General features: G+C 38.1%; 1 protein-coding gene across 2 annotated transcripts in view; it reads right to left on the bottom strand.

Moving 5' to 3' along the window:
• CUBN (cubilin) overlaps positions 1-12,818 on the bottom strand; it is a 273,247-nt gene that overhangs the window by 36,468 nt on the left and 223,961 nt on the right. For both annotated transcript variants that reach the window (XM_042945004.1, XM_042945005.1), the window contains 3 exons: positions 7,615-7,815; positions 4,745-4,874; positions 1,699-1,916 (listed from right to left, as the gene is read on the bottom strand). In XM_042945004.1, the coding sequence (XP_042800938.1) occupies positions 1,699-1,916; positions 4,745-4,874; positions 7,615-7,815 (549 nt within the window). The remainder of the gene's footprint in view (positions 1-1,698; positions 1,917-4,744; positions 4,875-7,614; positions 7,816-12,818) is intronic.

Genomic DNA, 12,818 nt, shown 5'->3' on the forward strand with positions numbered 1-12,818 from the left:
ATGAATTTTTCTTTCAAAACAGCCTCTGCGTTTTGCACACCACTTCGCGTAGGCAAGTCTATTGAGGCAATACTCCCTGTCTGCCCGTGAGGCTGGCTCTCAAGTTACTGTTGATCGAGCCAAGTACAATAGGTGGCAAAGTGGTTTTCTGATACAGTTTGTCATGACGTCTGCATTTTGTTAGGAAGCCTTCACACCACGAACGTCTAATTGCTTCCCTCAAGAAATGCACAAAAAAGCGACACATCAAACGTAAAGAAAGCTTAAGGTAAGCTTTGCTCTGTATCAGAGGGATGAAGGTGATCCACAGCATGGGGTAAAGAGAAAGAAAGAGTTTCAATAGTGACTCAGAAAGCTTATTGCAGAAAACGTCTCAGGTCTCTTTAAGTCTTCACTCACAGAGAATGTGATTCGTTTGGTGAGCTGTTCATTGGCAGAACATGAATCACATCTATATCCAAATGGAGGAATCAAAGCACTTTGCAGAGTCAAACGTAAGTTTTCTTAGACTGTGCCATTGACGCTATGAATATAGATAAACAGAATGGATTAACTCATTTAGAGTTTAAATGACTCAAAGCTCTGAGTCAATTTTATATAATTACTTCTCACACGCAGTGGGAATAAACGGTCTTCAATTTAACCTCACATCTAGCTTTTCCTTTCACCTCTAGAAGAAGACTTCCAGATCATTCTCTCCAGCCCAAATTGCTTCTCGCGGATCAATTTCCTCCTGTATTTCTCCACTTAGGTATCTCTGAGGCCTCCAACCACAACTGCTCCAAACTAGTCGAGCATTTCTTCCCTAAATCTTAGCCTCCTAAGGTGCCACTATCCAGAAATCGTCAAATCCTCTCCTCCTGCAATATGTCACCAACTTCCACACTGTACTCCCCACACACTCTACCTTCTCAGTTTCTCTGAATTCTTACCTTTCCTTCATTTTCCATTCCCACTGTGCCAATGTGAGCCTTCAACCTTTCCCATCCAGAATTCTGCAGTGAGCTTCTTCTTGTCAGGTCACGGGTTCCCTCCTCTCCAGCCTTCCTCCACCCTGCTACCACTGTCACCTTTCCAGAAAGAAGTCAAGTCTGGCCATGCAGTTTTTTCTTAAAATCCTCCCAAGGCTCTTCATCATTTTAAAGATAAAGGCAACACAGGTCATGAGGCCTTTTTTCCTTGATGGAGCCCTTGCCTGCTTTTAGGCTAAAATTCCACCATTTCTGTCAGTGATAAAATGAGGCTCAGGTCTCATTAGAGATGGTTGTGTACGTAGAGTTTACCTTTGTATACCTAAGAGGTATATTAGTTGAGTCATTTTTTTTAATGTTTATTCATTTTTGAGAGACAGAGACAAAGCGCAAGTGGGGGAGGGCCAGAGAGAGAAGGAGACACAGAATCCGAAGCAGGCTCCAGTCTCCGAACTGTCAGCACAGAGCCCGACACGGGGCTCGAACCCACGAACCGTGAGATCATGACCCGAGCCGAAGTCGGATGCTTAACCGACTGAACCACCCAGGCGCTCCATTGAGTGATTGTTTTTTTAATCAAAATACAGCATATGTAATTTTTAAAACCAAAACGTTATGTGACCTATTCCTCAAAATTTAAATGAAAAGCAACTTTGGTCAGGTGAAAAAAAATAAAGCAGAAAAATAACAGTCATGAAAAATAGATTCATATATCCACAATTCTTACCCAGTGTCTGACGGAAAGTTATTTTCCAACCTCTTGCTGTTTGAAACGAATCTGTCTTGAATACCAGAAGCATGCTGTTATTGTTGCTCTTAATATTTGGTGGAAGAATGGACCCACAGAATTTTCCAAGAAGAGGATTACTGATGTTAGAACCATCATAAATTGCCAGATAGTCTTGGGAGCAGAAGGTGGAGGGAACCACATCAAAATCACTAAACCTGTGGAATGAACCTTGTTAATACTTATGTTCTCCATTTGAATTTCCATTACAGTATACCTTTAGTTCTTGTAAAAGAACAAAAGGAACCAAAAAATCAAAAAATAAATAAAAATAAAAATAAAAAAAGACAAAGACAAAGACTAGAAGCAGAATATCCATGCTTTACCTGATAGAAAATATTGGAAACAATATGCTGTGTTACTGATTTGATTGCTATAAGCGAAAACTGACATTTAAGATCACTGTGGTTGTTAACAGGAACTTCACCACACATCCCCAGCTCTCTGCCTTCCTGATGTTTGGGAGAATTGCCCATCTGTGCACACTCTGAGGTTCACCATGGCCCCAAGACTTGCTTTGGCCACAGAAATGTAAGCAGTAGTGATATGCATTACTTTTTGGAAGATGTTTTTAAAAAGTTACTACTCAGTTGGCCATACTGCCTTCCCACTACACTGATGGACCATGGATTCAAATGTACAAATGAAGCTTCTGTCAGCCTGGGCTGCTGAGTGACCAGGCCACATTGGACATACTCATACAGGTGAGGGTGAGAAATGAGCTCATGAAGCTACTGTGCTTTGGGCTTGCTTGTTACCACTCAAAACTATCCTGACAGATACATCCTTAGTTTTACTTTTATGGCCTGAGATACTATATGGATCTAAGGCCTACACTCTGTCATTTCAAGTAACTAATCCCAGAGTTCCCAAACAATCAAGCCTTTCCACATGGTTTATCTTTAGGATTTTAGGGTGTGTTGACTATAACATGTTTTTTCTTAAACCTATTTGAATTATTTGATATCCTTCCCTCATTGTTTTGGAAGTTCTTCTGCTTTCTCAGTTTTTTTTTTTATTTTTGCTAGCAGCTACAATAAATAACATATCGGCAGAATAATTTGAAAATATCTAATTTGAAAATTCCTTTTAAGAGCCTGAAGGAAAAAAAAAAAAAAGATCGGTAAATTCTTTTAAAGCTTTTCATTAGTTCAATTTTTTCCAAGCTGGTGATTAAGAACAAGATGAAAAATTCTTTATTTTCTTTAACCACATGTAATATTTAATGTCCTGATTATGATGATGATGATGATGATGGTGAGGGCAGAGCAATAGCCAAGTCATTTCTAAAAATACTGCATTTATTTTCATCCTCCTTGGATGACGCATTTATTTTCCACAATGTGCATTCACAAAGAAAGATAAAGATGTGAGTTTCCTAGAAGACTCAGAGAGGCTTTGGCTTTTTATGTTGTATCATTTTTCCCAGAGCACAGAAAATATGTGGAAAGTCCCATTGATAGAAAAGTTTATTTCGCCAGCATACTTTGGGAGCACTGGTGGAGGAAGTCCTCTTTTACAACTGTCTACAACCTCTTTAATGCCTGAGGTAGTATCTCTTTCATCGGCTTTAGGTTCTTGGAAAGAGCCTAATAAATAATTTTCCAAACATGCTGACATGGACTTTGACTATGATGAGCCCAGGGCCCAGCGAGGAAACAGAAATATACGTTATCAACATATGTAGTACATAGATCAACTATAATCCTGCGGACATAGAAGCAAATGCTGTCGCATCATGGCAGATGACAAGACTGACTCCTTACACTTCTGTTCATAGGCCTCCTGCTCTGGACCATCTGACAGCTTTGGTTTATTCTTTTGTTCCTAAGACTTAAAGGGCTTTTTCACCCTTTGGGCACAGCTTCGTTACAAATAATCCCAGGGGAGATCGGCTTTCTTCAAGATCCAGTCTAGAGACCACTTACTGTCTGCTACAGGAACCCAGTCAGGCTGGGTGACACTTGTCTTTACGTCCAAAGACCCGTTTGATATATGAGGTCCCTGGAGGCAAAGTGCAGAAAGGATATCGTTTTTAGGGATGAAAGTGATCACAAACATTTAGTCGGGGTGGCAGGGGGCTAGGTAGGGGAGAACCTAGCCCGTCAACCTTCTATAAAGAATTCTAGATTGCTGTGAACCACACCAGCTTTCAGAGTTTTCTGCCTTAAACTGTATATCACTGAAATACAAGACTTACAAATACGTCATCTCAGATGAATGTGATTTTGAACTTTATCACTTATAACTGGAGGTCGTATTCCCTTACTCAGTCCTGCGGGGAGTAGGTAGGATTAGGGGGCAGTTTTACTGATGATATAAGCGATATTGAATAGCACCAGTTTAGAGGTGTTCTGATACATGGATAAAAATACACTTCTTAAGTAGTCAGGAAATATTTGCCCTTCAAGAGATAGCACAGGGAAATATTAAGGACATGGCTTTGGGAGAAAATATGATGTGAATTCAGATTTTGAGTCTTCATTTAATAGCATATCACATTGAGAAAGTTATTTGACTCTTCTAAGCCCCAGTTTTCTCATCAGTAAACTGAGTTTAATAATAAATACCTCATATGACTGTTTTCAGAATGAAAGAAGGGAATTAAGTGAAGTGTCAATTAAAGTCCCTTGTGTATATAATAAGTGTCCAACAAATGGATACTACTTTCTCTTGCTGTTCCCAAGACAGGTTTATAATTTTACAACCCATTATACGAGGCTCTTTGGAAACTGTTGGAAAATTATAATATTCATTTTCACTGGTGGAGTGCCTGCTTTTCTCCCTAATCACTACTGGCTTGTGTGGGAGGAAGGACACCCATTTCCTGGATTTATACTTCACTCTCAACAAAAATTTCACTCTCCCTTCCTCGAGGTTCCCTTATATACCTCCAAGAAGAATCAGTGTTCTTTATCGTGAAGGACTGTCTTTTCCGTAAATAGAGCTGAACATATTTTAAAGAAGGTACATCTGTCTTACATACTTGAGCTGAATTACTCTGTCCTCTCTGCCGATGATGGTGTACAAACAGTATATATTGTTGGGGTAGTCTGAATGTGCATAGGCAGGGCTCCTGATGACCCCGATGGAGAAGTTGAACACACCGCCACAGGCTGCAATAGTAAACAGAGAACAAGTATTACTCATAGTATGAAAGAATAATTTTGAGATATCCTTTCTATTGTACCTTTTCCCCTAAGAGATATAACAATCATCTGTGTTAAAAAACTCAACCCCCCCTTCATTGTTGTTTACAAATAATATTTATTGTTCCACTGAGCTCAGAGAAAGAGACAGTAAGGGAGTAGAAGCAGGGAAGAATACTTTAAGACACATCTTGGAATAGAATGAGTCTGAGTCAAATTAATGACCAGAATGAAAATAATGAGAAAGAACATTTCATGTGGTTGGGGTATAACTACCCTTTCCTTTCCTAACGTGGTTTTTTTTTTTTTTTTTAAGTTTTTAAAATTAATTAATTAATTAATTAATTAATTTATTTATTTATAATTGTTGCTAGAGAGAGAGACAGAGCACAAGCAGAAGAGGGGCAGAGAGAGGAGACACAGAATCTGAAGCAGGCTTCAGGCTCCACGCTGTCAGTACAGAGCCCGACATGGGGCTCGAACTCACAAGCTGTGGGATCATGATCTGAGCCGAAGTCGACCATTTAACCAACTGAGCCACCCAAGTGCCCCTTCCCTATGTTTAACTGACAGATTGAGAGGGATGACAGAGATAACTGGAAGCTTAGAAAAGGCATGCAGATTTGTTGTGAGCATCTGAACCCAGGAAGGATTGTGATCTGGAAATCTTTAATACAGATTAAAGATCTTAAATATAGAGTCTCCTCTGTCAAAGATAGACTATTATAAGGTGAAGTGTTGGAAATAGTTTTTTAGAACTTTCAAGGTTAGTTCCTTTCATGGGCTCAGATGCATATCTTTTGGGTCCTTTGTATTTTCATTTAGTTGCGATACTGGTAAGGACTGTATTTGCCCAAATTTGGAGTAATGGTCTTTAATTTAGCAAGCATGAAGAGGCTAGTTCTACTCCCCACCCTAGCTCCAGCAATCAACAGCCCAGAGCCCTCAGTTATTTCTATTAATCAAAAAACAACAGCCATAAAAAGAGAATCAATTCCCATTATTAAAAATATAAAATTATTATTTTTGCTTGGCCTTACATATAAGGAGGATTGGATTATGCCACACAATGATAGAAAGTGCCCCACTCCTTACAGCGAGAAAGGCTTATGTTTATCTTATGATCCCAAAATTACAATGTTAGTATATTTTGATGATATCTCTATGGTTTATATAATGTCAATAGATATATTCCATTTACATCTCTTATAAATGACAAATTACAGCTGCCATTTAAGGTTATTAAGGTTATTTGTTGGTTGGCTGCTTGCTTGGTCAGTTTATAGTCCCTCAGGTAAGCCCATTTTTCAAGGAAGGCAATTCTCTGCATGCCCACAAGTATTCACACATTCAGACCTCTGGAGACAAATGTAGTGAATTAAACATAAGATTTGTGTAACCATTATTTTATTTCAGCTTAAACACAGTTATTTGGTCTCTGAAAGCTTATCAATGTCCCCAAGCCCCCAAATTTGTACCTTGTCAGAATTTGAAATCTTAAAGTCAACACTCTGTAAATGAGACTCTCATCATAGATACGGTAAAGCTTACCTACAGTATTTTGGGGAAAAGGAGAGATTAAAAACTAGAAGAACATAAAGCAGCATCTAAGTCCCCAAAACACCAGTGATGCCACAAGAATAAAACAACCTGATGCTCCTCTTCATTCAACAAGACAACTGGGGGAAGGAATGCTTACTGTGCCCACATCCATTCTCTTTGTGCCCATGGACCTACGGAACCACACACAGCCACACTTTACAAATGGGGTTATTAGGACTCAGGTCACAGCTAATGTGAATGAATTGTAGAAGCCTTTTTCATGAGTCAGTTTCCAGTCTTCTCTGTGGATGGGGGGCAGTGAAAGAAAACGATTTAACTTCAGCAATGACCTTTGGTCAAGTAAAGACATAACAAAACAAAGCTTTGGCCAGATTTGTGTGCCCATGTTACTGAAACTGGGATGGCGTGTTAAAAATGGCCAGTGACCTGACCAAGTTTATTGCAGGAGAGGAAAAGACTATTGAAAATAGGGAAACATAATCTTATGGTTTTCAAATACATGATTAAATCGTCTATAGCGAATGAAAAGATCCTGGTAGCTACCAAGGTCGTTGCTCAATCCATGACCTGCCTTTTCACTTTGCCTTTGAAATAAAGAAGTTGCAAATTATAACAGAGTTGAATATATCAATCTTTTCTTTTCCATTAGACCTTATGCTTTTTGTATTTATTTAAAAATTAGTTCTGAACAGAACATCACAACAATATTCTCTTCAACTTTTTTTCTAAATCATAAAATACTGCTTTTCACATTAGCAAAGTGATTTGGGGAAATGAAACAGGTATCTGGATAGTCGAGGCCAAAAGTCACCTTTATATAATACACTAACAACTAAAGACAGCAGGAACGTTAATTCTAACTTAAATTACCAAAATAAATCCCAATCTTCCATTTGGTTTTCAAAGAGTAGTTCTACCCAAAGTTCATTGAAAAGGTCCCCTCCCCCCATTTTTTTTTTTTTTTTGTGTGTTGATTTTTGAAGAAAATGCCTGAGTACTTGTAGAGCAGGCATCTAATTGATAATTTTTCCCCTTAATGTGTCTGAGTCTTCAAGTGGTGATGTATGAATCACCATTAAAACTCCTTATGGGAATGACTCAAGAAAAGAAGCAAATTCCAGACAATATCATTATAGCTACTCACGGGTTATCTTATAGTCAAGCTTGAATCCCAAGGCAGTGGTGTATGCATTTGAGTAGAAGTTGAACAGCACCGGGCCTACGATGGTGACAGGAGGTAGGATCTCGTCACCACATATGGTGGCAAAAGGCGTGGAAGAGAAGCTGGAGCCTCTGATAATGTGAAGGCCATCACTGTCACAGCTACCCGTTACGGCTGAGCGAGCTGCATAGAGCACGGAACAACCAGCGTTAGAATCAGAAACAACACGGGTGATCAGTGCTATCAATGTTCAGACAAAAATGTAATGCAGATTCATGCAATGTGCATAGAAATTAAAAGAAGAGTCAAGGGCTATTTTGGCAAGTCGCTATTTAACTTGATGTCCTGATGAAACCATGTTTACCCTAGTTATAAAGCAAGCGGTATGAGAAAACAGGTAGATCTCCACAATACATAAATCCCGCTCTCAAACAATCCAGAATTTTCTTCCTTTATAAAATGGCTCCTTTCATTCAGTGACTACAGACTGAGAACAATTTTGCCTGCCAGGGACACTGGGCAAGACGTGAAGACAACATTTCGTTGTAACGCTGGGGTGCACTAGTGGCATGGAGTGGGGAGAGGCCAGGGGTCCTGCTAAACATGTTCCAGTGCTCAGGGCAAACCACACCTTCCCCTCCTCCCACCAGGACAAAAGTCACCTGGCCCAAAATGTCAACCACACTGCTTTTGCAAAACCCTGCTCTAAAAAAATGTCTTTAATGTGTATTTACTTCTTGACAGAGAGAGACAGAGCATGAATGGGGGAGAGGCAGAATGAGAGGGAGACGGAATCCAAAGCAGGCTCCAAGCTATCAGCACAGACCTCAACGCGGGGCTCGAACTCACAAGCTGAGTGATCACGACCCAAGCCGAAGTCAGATGCTGAGCGCAGTGAGCCACCCAGGCATCCTGCAAAACCCTGTTTTAACTTAATGCATATGTACAGATAAGGGACTCCTACCATGGAGAGATAATGAGAAATTCCTTAATATTCACTGAACAACATTTTTAAATATTCACACAAACAACATTAGTTAAGAGTTTAGTGACTGTTAGATATACATATCTATATAACATTGTTTTTTTTCTAATTATATATGCATAGAAATATATACTCTAAGCCATTCCACAGAGAAATGCAAAGCGCTATAAACAAAATATTTAAAAGACTTATTACTGCACCCTATGCAGTCATTTTTACAGGTTAATGACACTGTGAAAACATTATTGGGATCACTGAGCATGATCTTTTGTAACTTAATTTTTATTAACATAAAATAACATAACCACACATTTTATGTGATTAAATATTCTTTTAAAACATTGAATTTAATGCATACATAAAACTCTAACATATAGATGTACCATATTAAGTTCAATTAATCCTCCATTGCTTGCTAATTCTACCTTTTCCACCTTATTTTGATTAAAAATACTGTTGAAACAAACACTCTTGTGCATAGATATTTGCCGAAGTTTCTCATTATGTCATTAGGGTATGTTTTTAGAAGTTGGGTTACTGGTACAAAGGTAAGGTTCTTTTTAGGTTTATCAAGTGGCCCCTTGGAAAGTTGTTTTTAACTTACAGTACCACGGCAACTGAGGTATCTAACATTGTCCCCAGTTCTACATTTGCATTCTCCTGGGGATAAACTCTGCCCCATTAATAATCACTGCCCATTTACCCCTTTACTTTACTGCTCTCCCAACCCTAGGCAATCACGAACCTACTTTCAATCTCTATGGATTTGTCCACTCTGGACATTTCACATAAACAGAATTGTGTCACATGCAGTCTTTTGTCACTGGCTGCTTTTACTCAACGTGATGTTTTTGCGTTTCATCCATGTTGCAGCATGTGTTGGTATTTCATTCCTTCCAAGGCTGAGTAGTATTCCAATATATGGATAGACCACAGTTTGTTTATCCATTCAGCAATTAATGGACATTTGGTTTGCTTCTACCTTTTGGCTATTATGAATCATGCTGCAGTGAACATTCATGTACAAGGTTTTGTGTGGACATATGGCTTCAATTCCCTTGGGTATTTAAGCAGGACTAGAATTGATGACTCATATGGTAACTCTCTGTTTAACATTTTTAGGACCTGACTATTTTCCAAAGATGCTACACCATTTTACCACCCCACCAGCACTATATGAGGGTTCCAGTTTCCCACCCCCTCACTAACACTTGTTATTGTCTGTCTTTATTTAGCTATCCTAGTGGGTACAAAGTGATAGCTCATTATGGTGTTGATTTGCATTTCCCTGCGACTAACGACACTAAGCATCTTTTCATGTGCTTATTGGATACTCTCTTTGCATACTCTCTTTGAAGAAATGTCTATTCAGACCCTTTGCCATTTTAAAATTAGGTCATACATCTATTATTGTTGACCTGTAAGAGTTCTTTCATATTCTGGACACCAGCATGGTCACAAATCTCTATTTTTTTTGGATAAATACCTAAGAGTGGAATTGCTGGGTCAGAAATTATAATTCCAGGGACGATCATAATCGTAATCATTGTTATTATTTTTATAGAATCCCACTACCCTGAGCACTGTTGATAGATTGATTACTTCAAGATAGGATGTCGGACCCAATCTAGACCAATCAGGTGTGTTCAAACTGTAACTGAGTAAGAGGGAGTCAATAGTAGAAGCCACAGATGTTCAACTTGGAAAACATCAGCAGCTGTCTCCTGACATGTGACGGAAGGTCCGCTGCGGTAAGAGAAAATGAAGTTGTCGTGCGGAAAGCAACAAAAGATGGGGGTGGGGCGGGAGTGGGAAGGAAAGAGAGCATTCTGAAGGATTCTTGTTCTTGCTTCTGCTTGTTCTGGAAGCCCATAACTCCCTTCTTATTTTTAAACCTCCCATTTATGAGAGAAGATAGCCCAGCATTCTTCCTATAAACTCTGTATCAATGCTAACCTGAAGATCATCTACCACTTCTAACTGAAATAAGCTTGATAAATGCATTTTCTTTTACATATCTGTATATTAAAAATCCCCCTCTCCTTTTCAGATGTATTATCTTAGAGAAAAAATTGATGGAGGACATTTGGCTCCCTAGCTATGTTTCTACCCAACTTCAATCTTGAGTATGAGTTCAAGATATTTATTAAATTAACCTCAAAGAATTTCTTCATTTTGGAAATCCTGGAATAGGAATGCTTCTAATTGGAGATAAATCTCCTAGAAATGTGAAAGACTTAACTCCATGACAATACCATATAAATAGAAGCAATATGTTGTTGGGAAAATAGGACAAAAAAAGAAATACATTAAACTCAGATGCATAGTTTGAATTCTGGAAGATTATGTACCCTTAATTGTAACCTCTTAATTTGTGCTCCAGTCACCAAAATCTTTATTGGAATTTTAAAAATTCAGAGTAGGTGAGTTTGAGAATCAAAAAATATTATGCATTAGCTTAAAAATATCTTTAGCCATCAACAATATATAAAGTTATAATAGCAAAATCACAGAATGAAAGGAAATATTGCCAATGCTACATTAAAAGCTTGGTTCCACTTTGATCCAATAGTTTGCTATGCAGATATCTGTTAAGTATTAAAGAGTTAGTTTTTAAGTTGTTGACCTAATGATATAGACTATCACAGTGGTGGTTGTCTTAGAAAATTACGGAAAGGCTGTGAAACATGGGTAAAACGTGTCATAGAGTTGATCATGTTTCCAAAATATTAATTAAAGGAACCAGTTCAGTTCTAGAAAGTTTGCCAAATAGCAGTGGTACATCTATAACAAGATACAACCAAAACTCATTAACTGTTCACAAAAGATCTATGTTCAACAATAAGGACATTGGGTAGGGGAGAGGCAGAGGAAGTTGAGAGAGGATTTTATAATCTTTTTGTAGATGGCGAGAGAGTATCAAACAACTAAACCATTCAAAAAAATCTGCTCATCTGCACAGCCTGACTCAATATTATGAAAGTTATGATATTTGGCAAGTTGCTTGGCGGGTTAAGACATTCTTATATCCTTTCCAGCAGTCATTTCTTGAAGGTAGGATGTCCTTCTAAATTTTATCCATAAAAAAATCAAACACTACATGATATCAGAATTTATAAAATTTACCTGAAGTCTAAGAACATAACAAGGATTAGCGTAAACAAGGTAAAGTATAAGAAAATGAGATATAACTATCTTGATAAGGATAAAGTAATTCACACATATATATCCTTTCCTCAAGCTCTACTTATCACATCACCACACAGTCTGATTCTTGGTGACAAAGACCACAGTTATCAGATAATAATATTAAACACTCTTCCATAATCATACGGGGAAACCAATTGAATATACAATAAAAATATACACAAACCTCTCAAATAGAATATAGTTAAATGCAACTAGCATGATCGCCTTCTAGGAAGAGAAAGGAACTTGGTCAAGGCTTGAAGAAGTTCTTCAAGGACCAAGGTAAATATCCAAGTTGAGTTTATGGCCAAGAGGTAACATTTATTACACATATGAGGACTTAACAGGAAGAGGTAACCTGAGATTGAATGATGCATTCTCCTTGGACTAGAGCCTGTATCATGAGAAAAGGAGCTCCAGTCATTCTTAATTCTATCTTTAGTAAATAATTTGATGTATATTTACTACTGAAATCTCTGAAGTGTAAAGCAATCCTCCATGATTTGTTTTGATGATTATTTTCCATCCTTCTAAAAAACTTTGAGATTGTATTGTTTGAAATGGGTAAGGCTCTATCCAATGTATTGAAATACAATTTTTATCACACTCTTCTGACTTTATTACCGAGAAATGTTCAATTCTGAACGCCATTATGATTCCAAGAACTTGGAGAGAACTGAAAGGAAACCAAGGATGAGTAATTCAGCAAATAGTATAAACTTGTAAAATTTAGATTCAGAGTGCAATTTTTCTTGAGAGCCATGATAGAGAGGCAGAGATATCTAAGAGGACTACAGATAGGGAAAAATCATTTGGGTTGGACTATTTTAATACTGTAGATAAGATAAAGTCTTTTCAGTAAAGCAGTGAAGAGCTCTAGGAAAAGGTACATGAAGTAGGGGGCAGCAATGCCTAGTCAACATTGCTCCTAGTAGCTTGGAGACCGGATTGCCCAATGGGGGAATGACCCAGTGGGACCAAGAAGCATGTGCCAGCATAGAACTAAGCTCTA

The sequence above is a fragment of the Panthera leo genome, chromosome B4 (genome assembly GCF_018350215.1).
Source record: "Panthera leo isolate Ple1 chromosome B4, P.leo_Ple1_pat1.1, whole genome shotgun sequence".
Taxonomy (NCBI): domain Eukaryota; kingdom Metazoa; phylum Chordata; class Mammalia; order Carnivora; family Felidae; genus Panthera; species Panthera leo.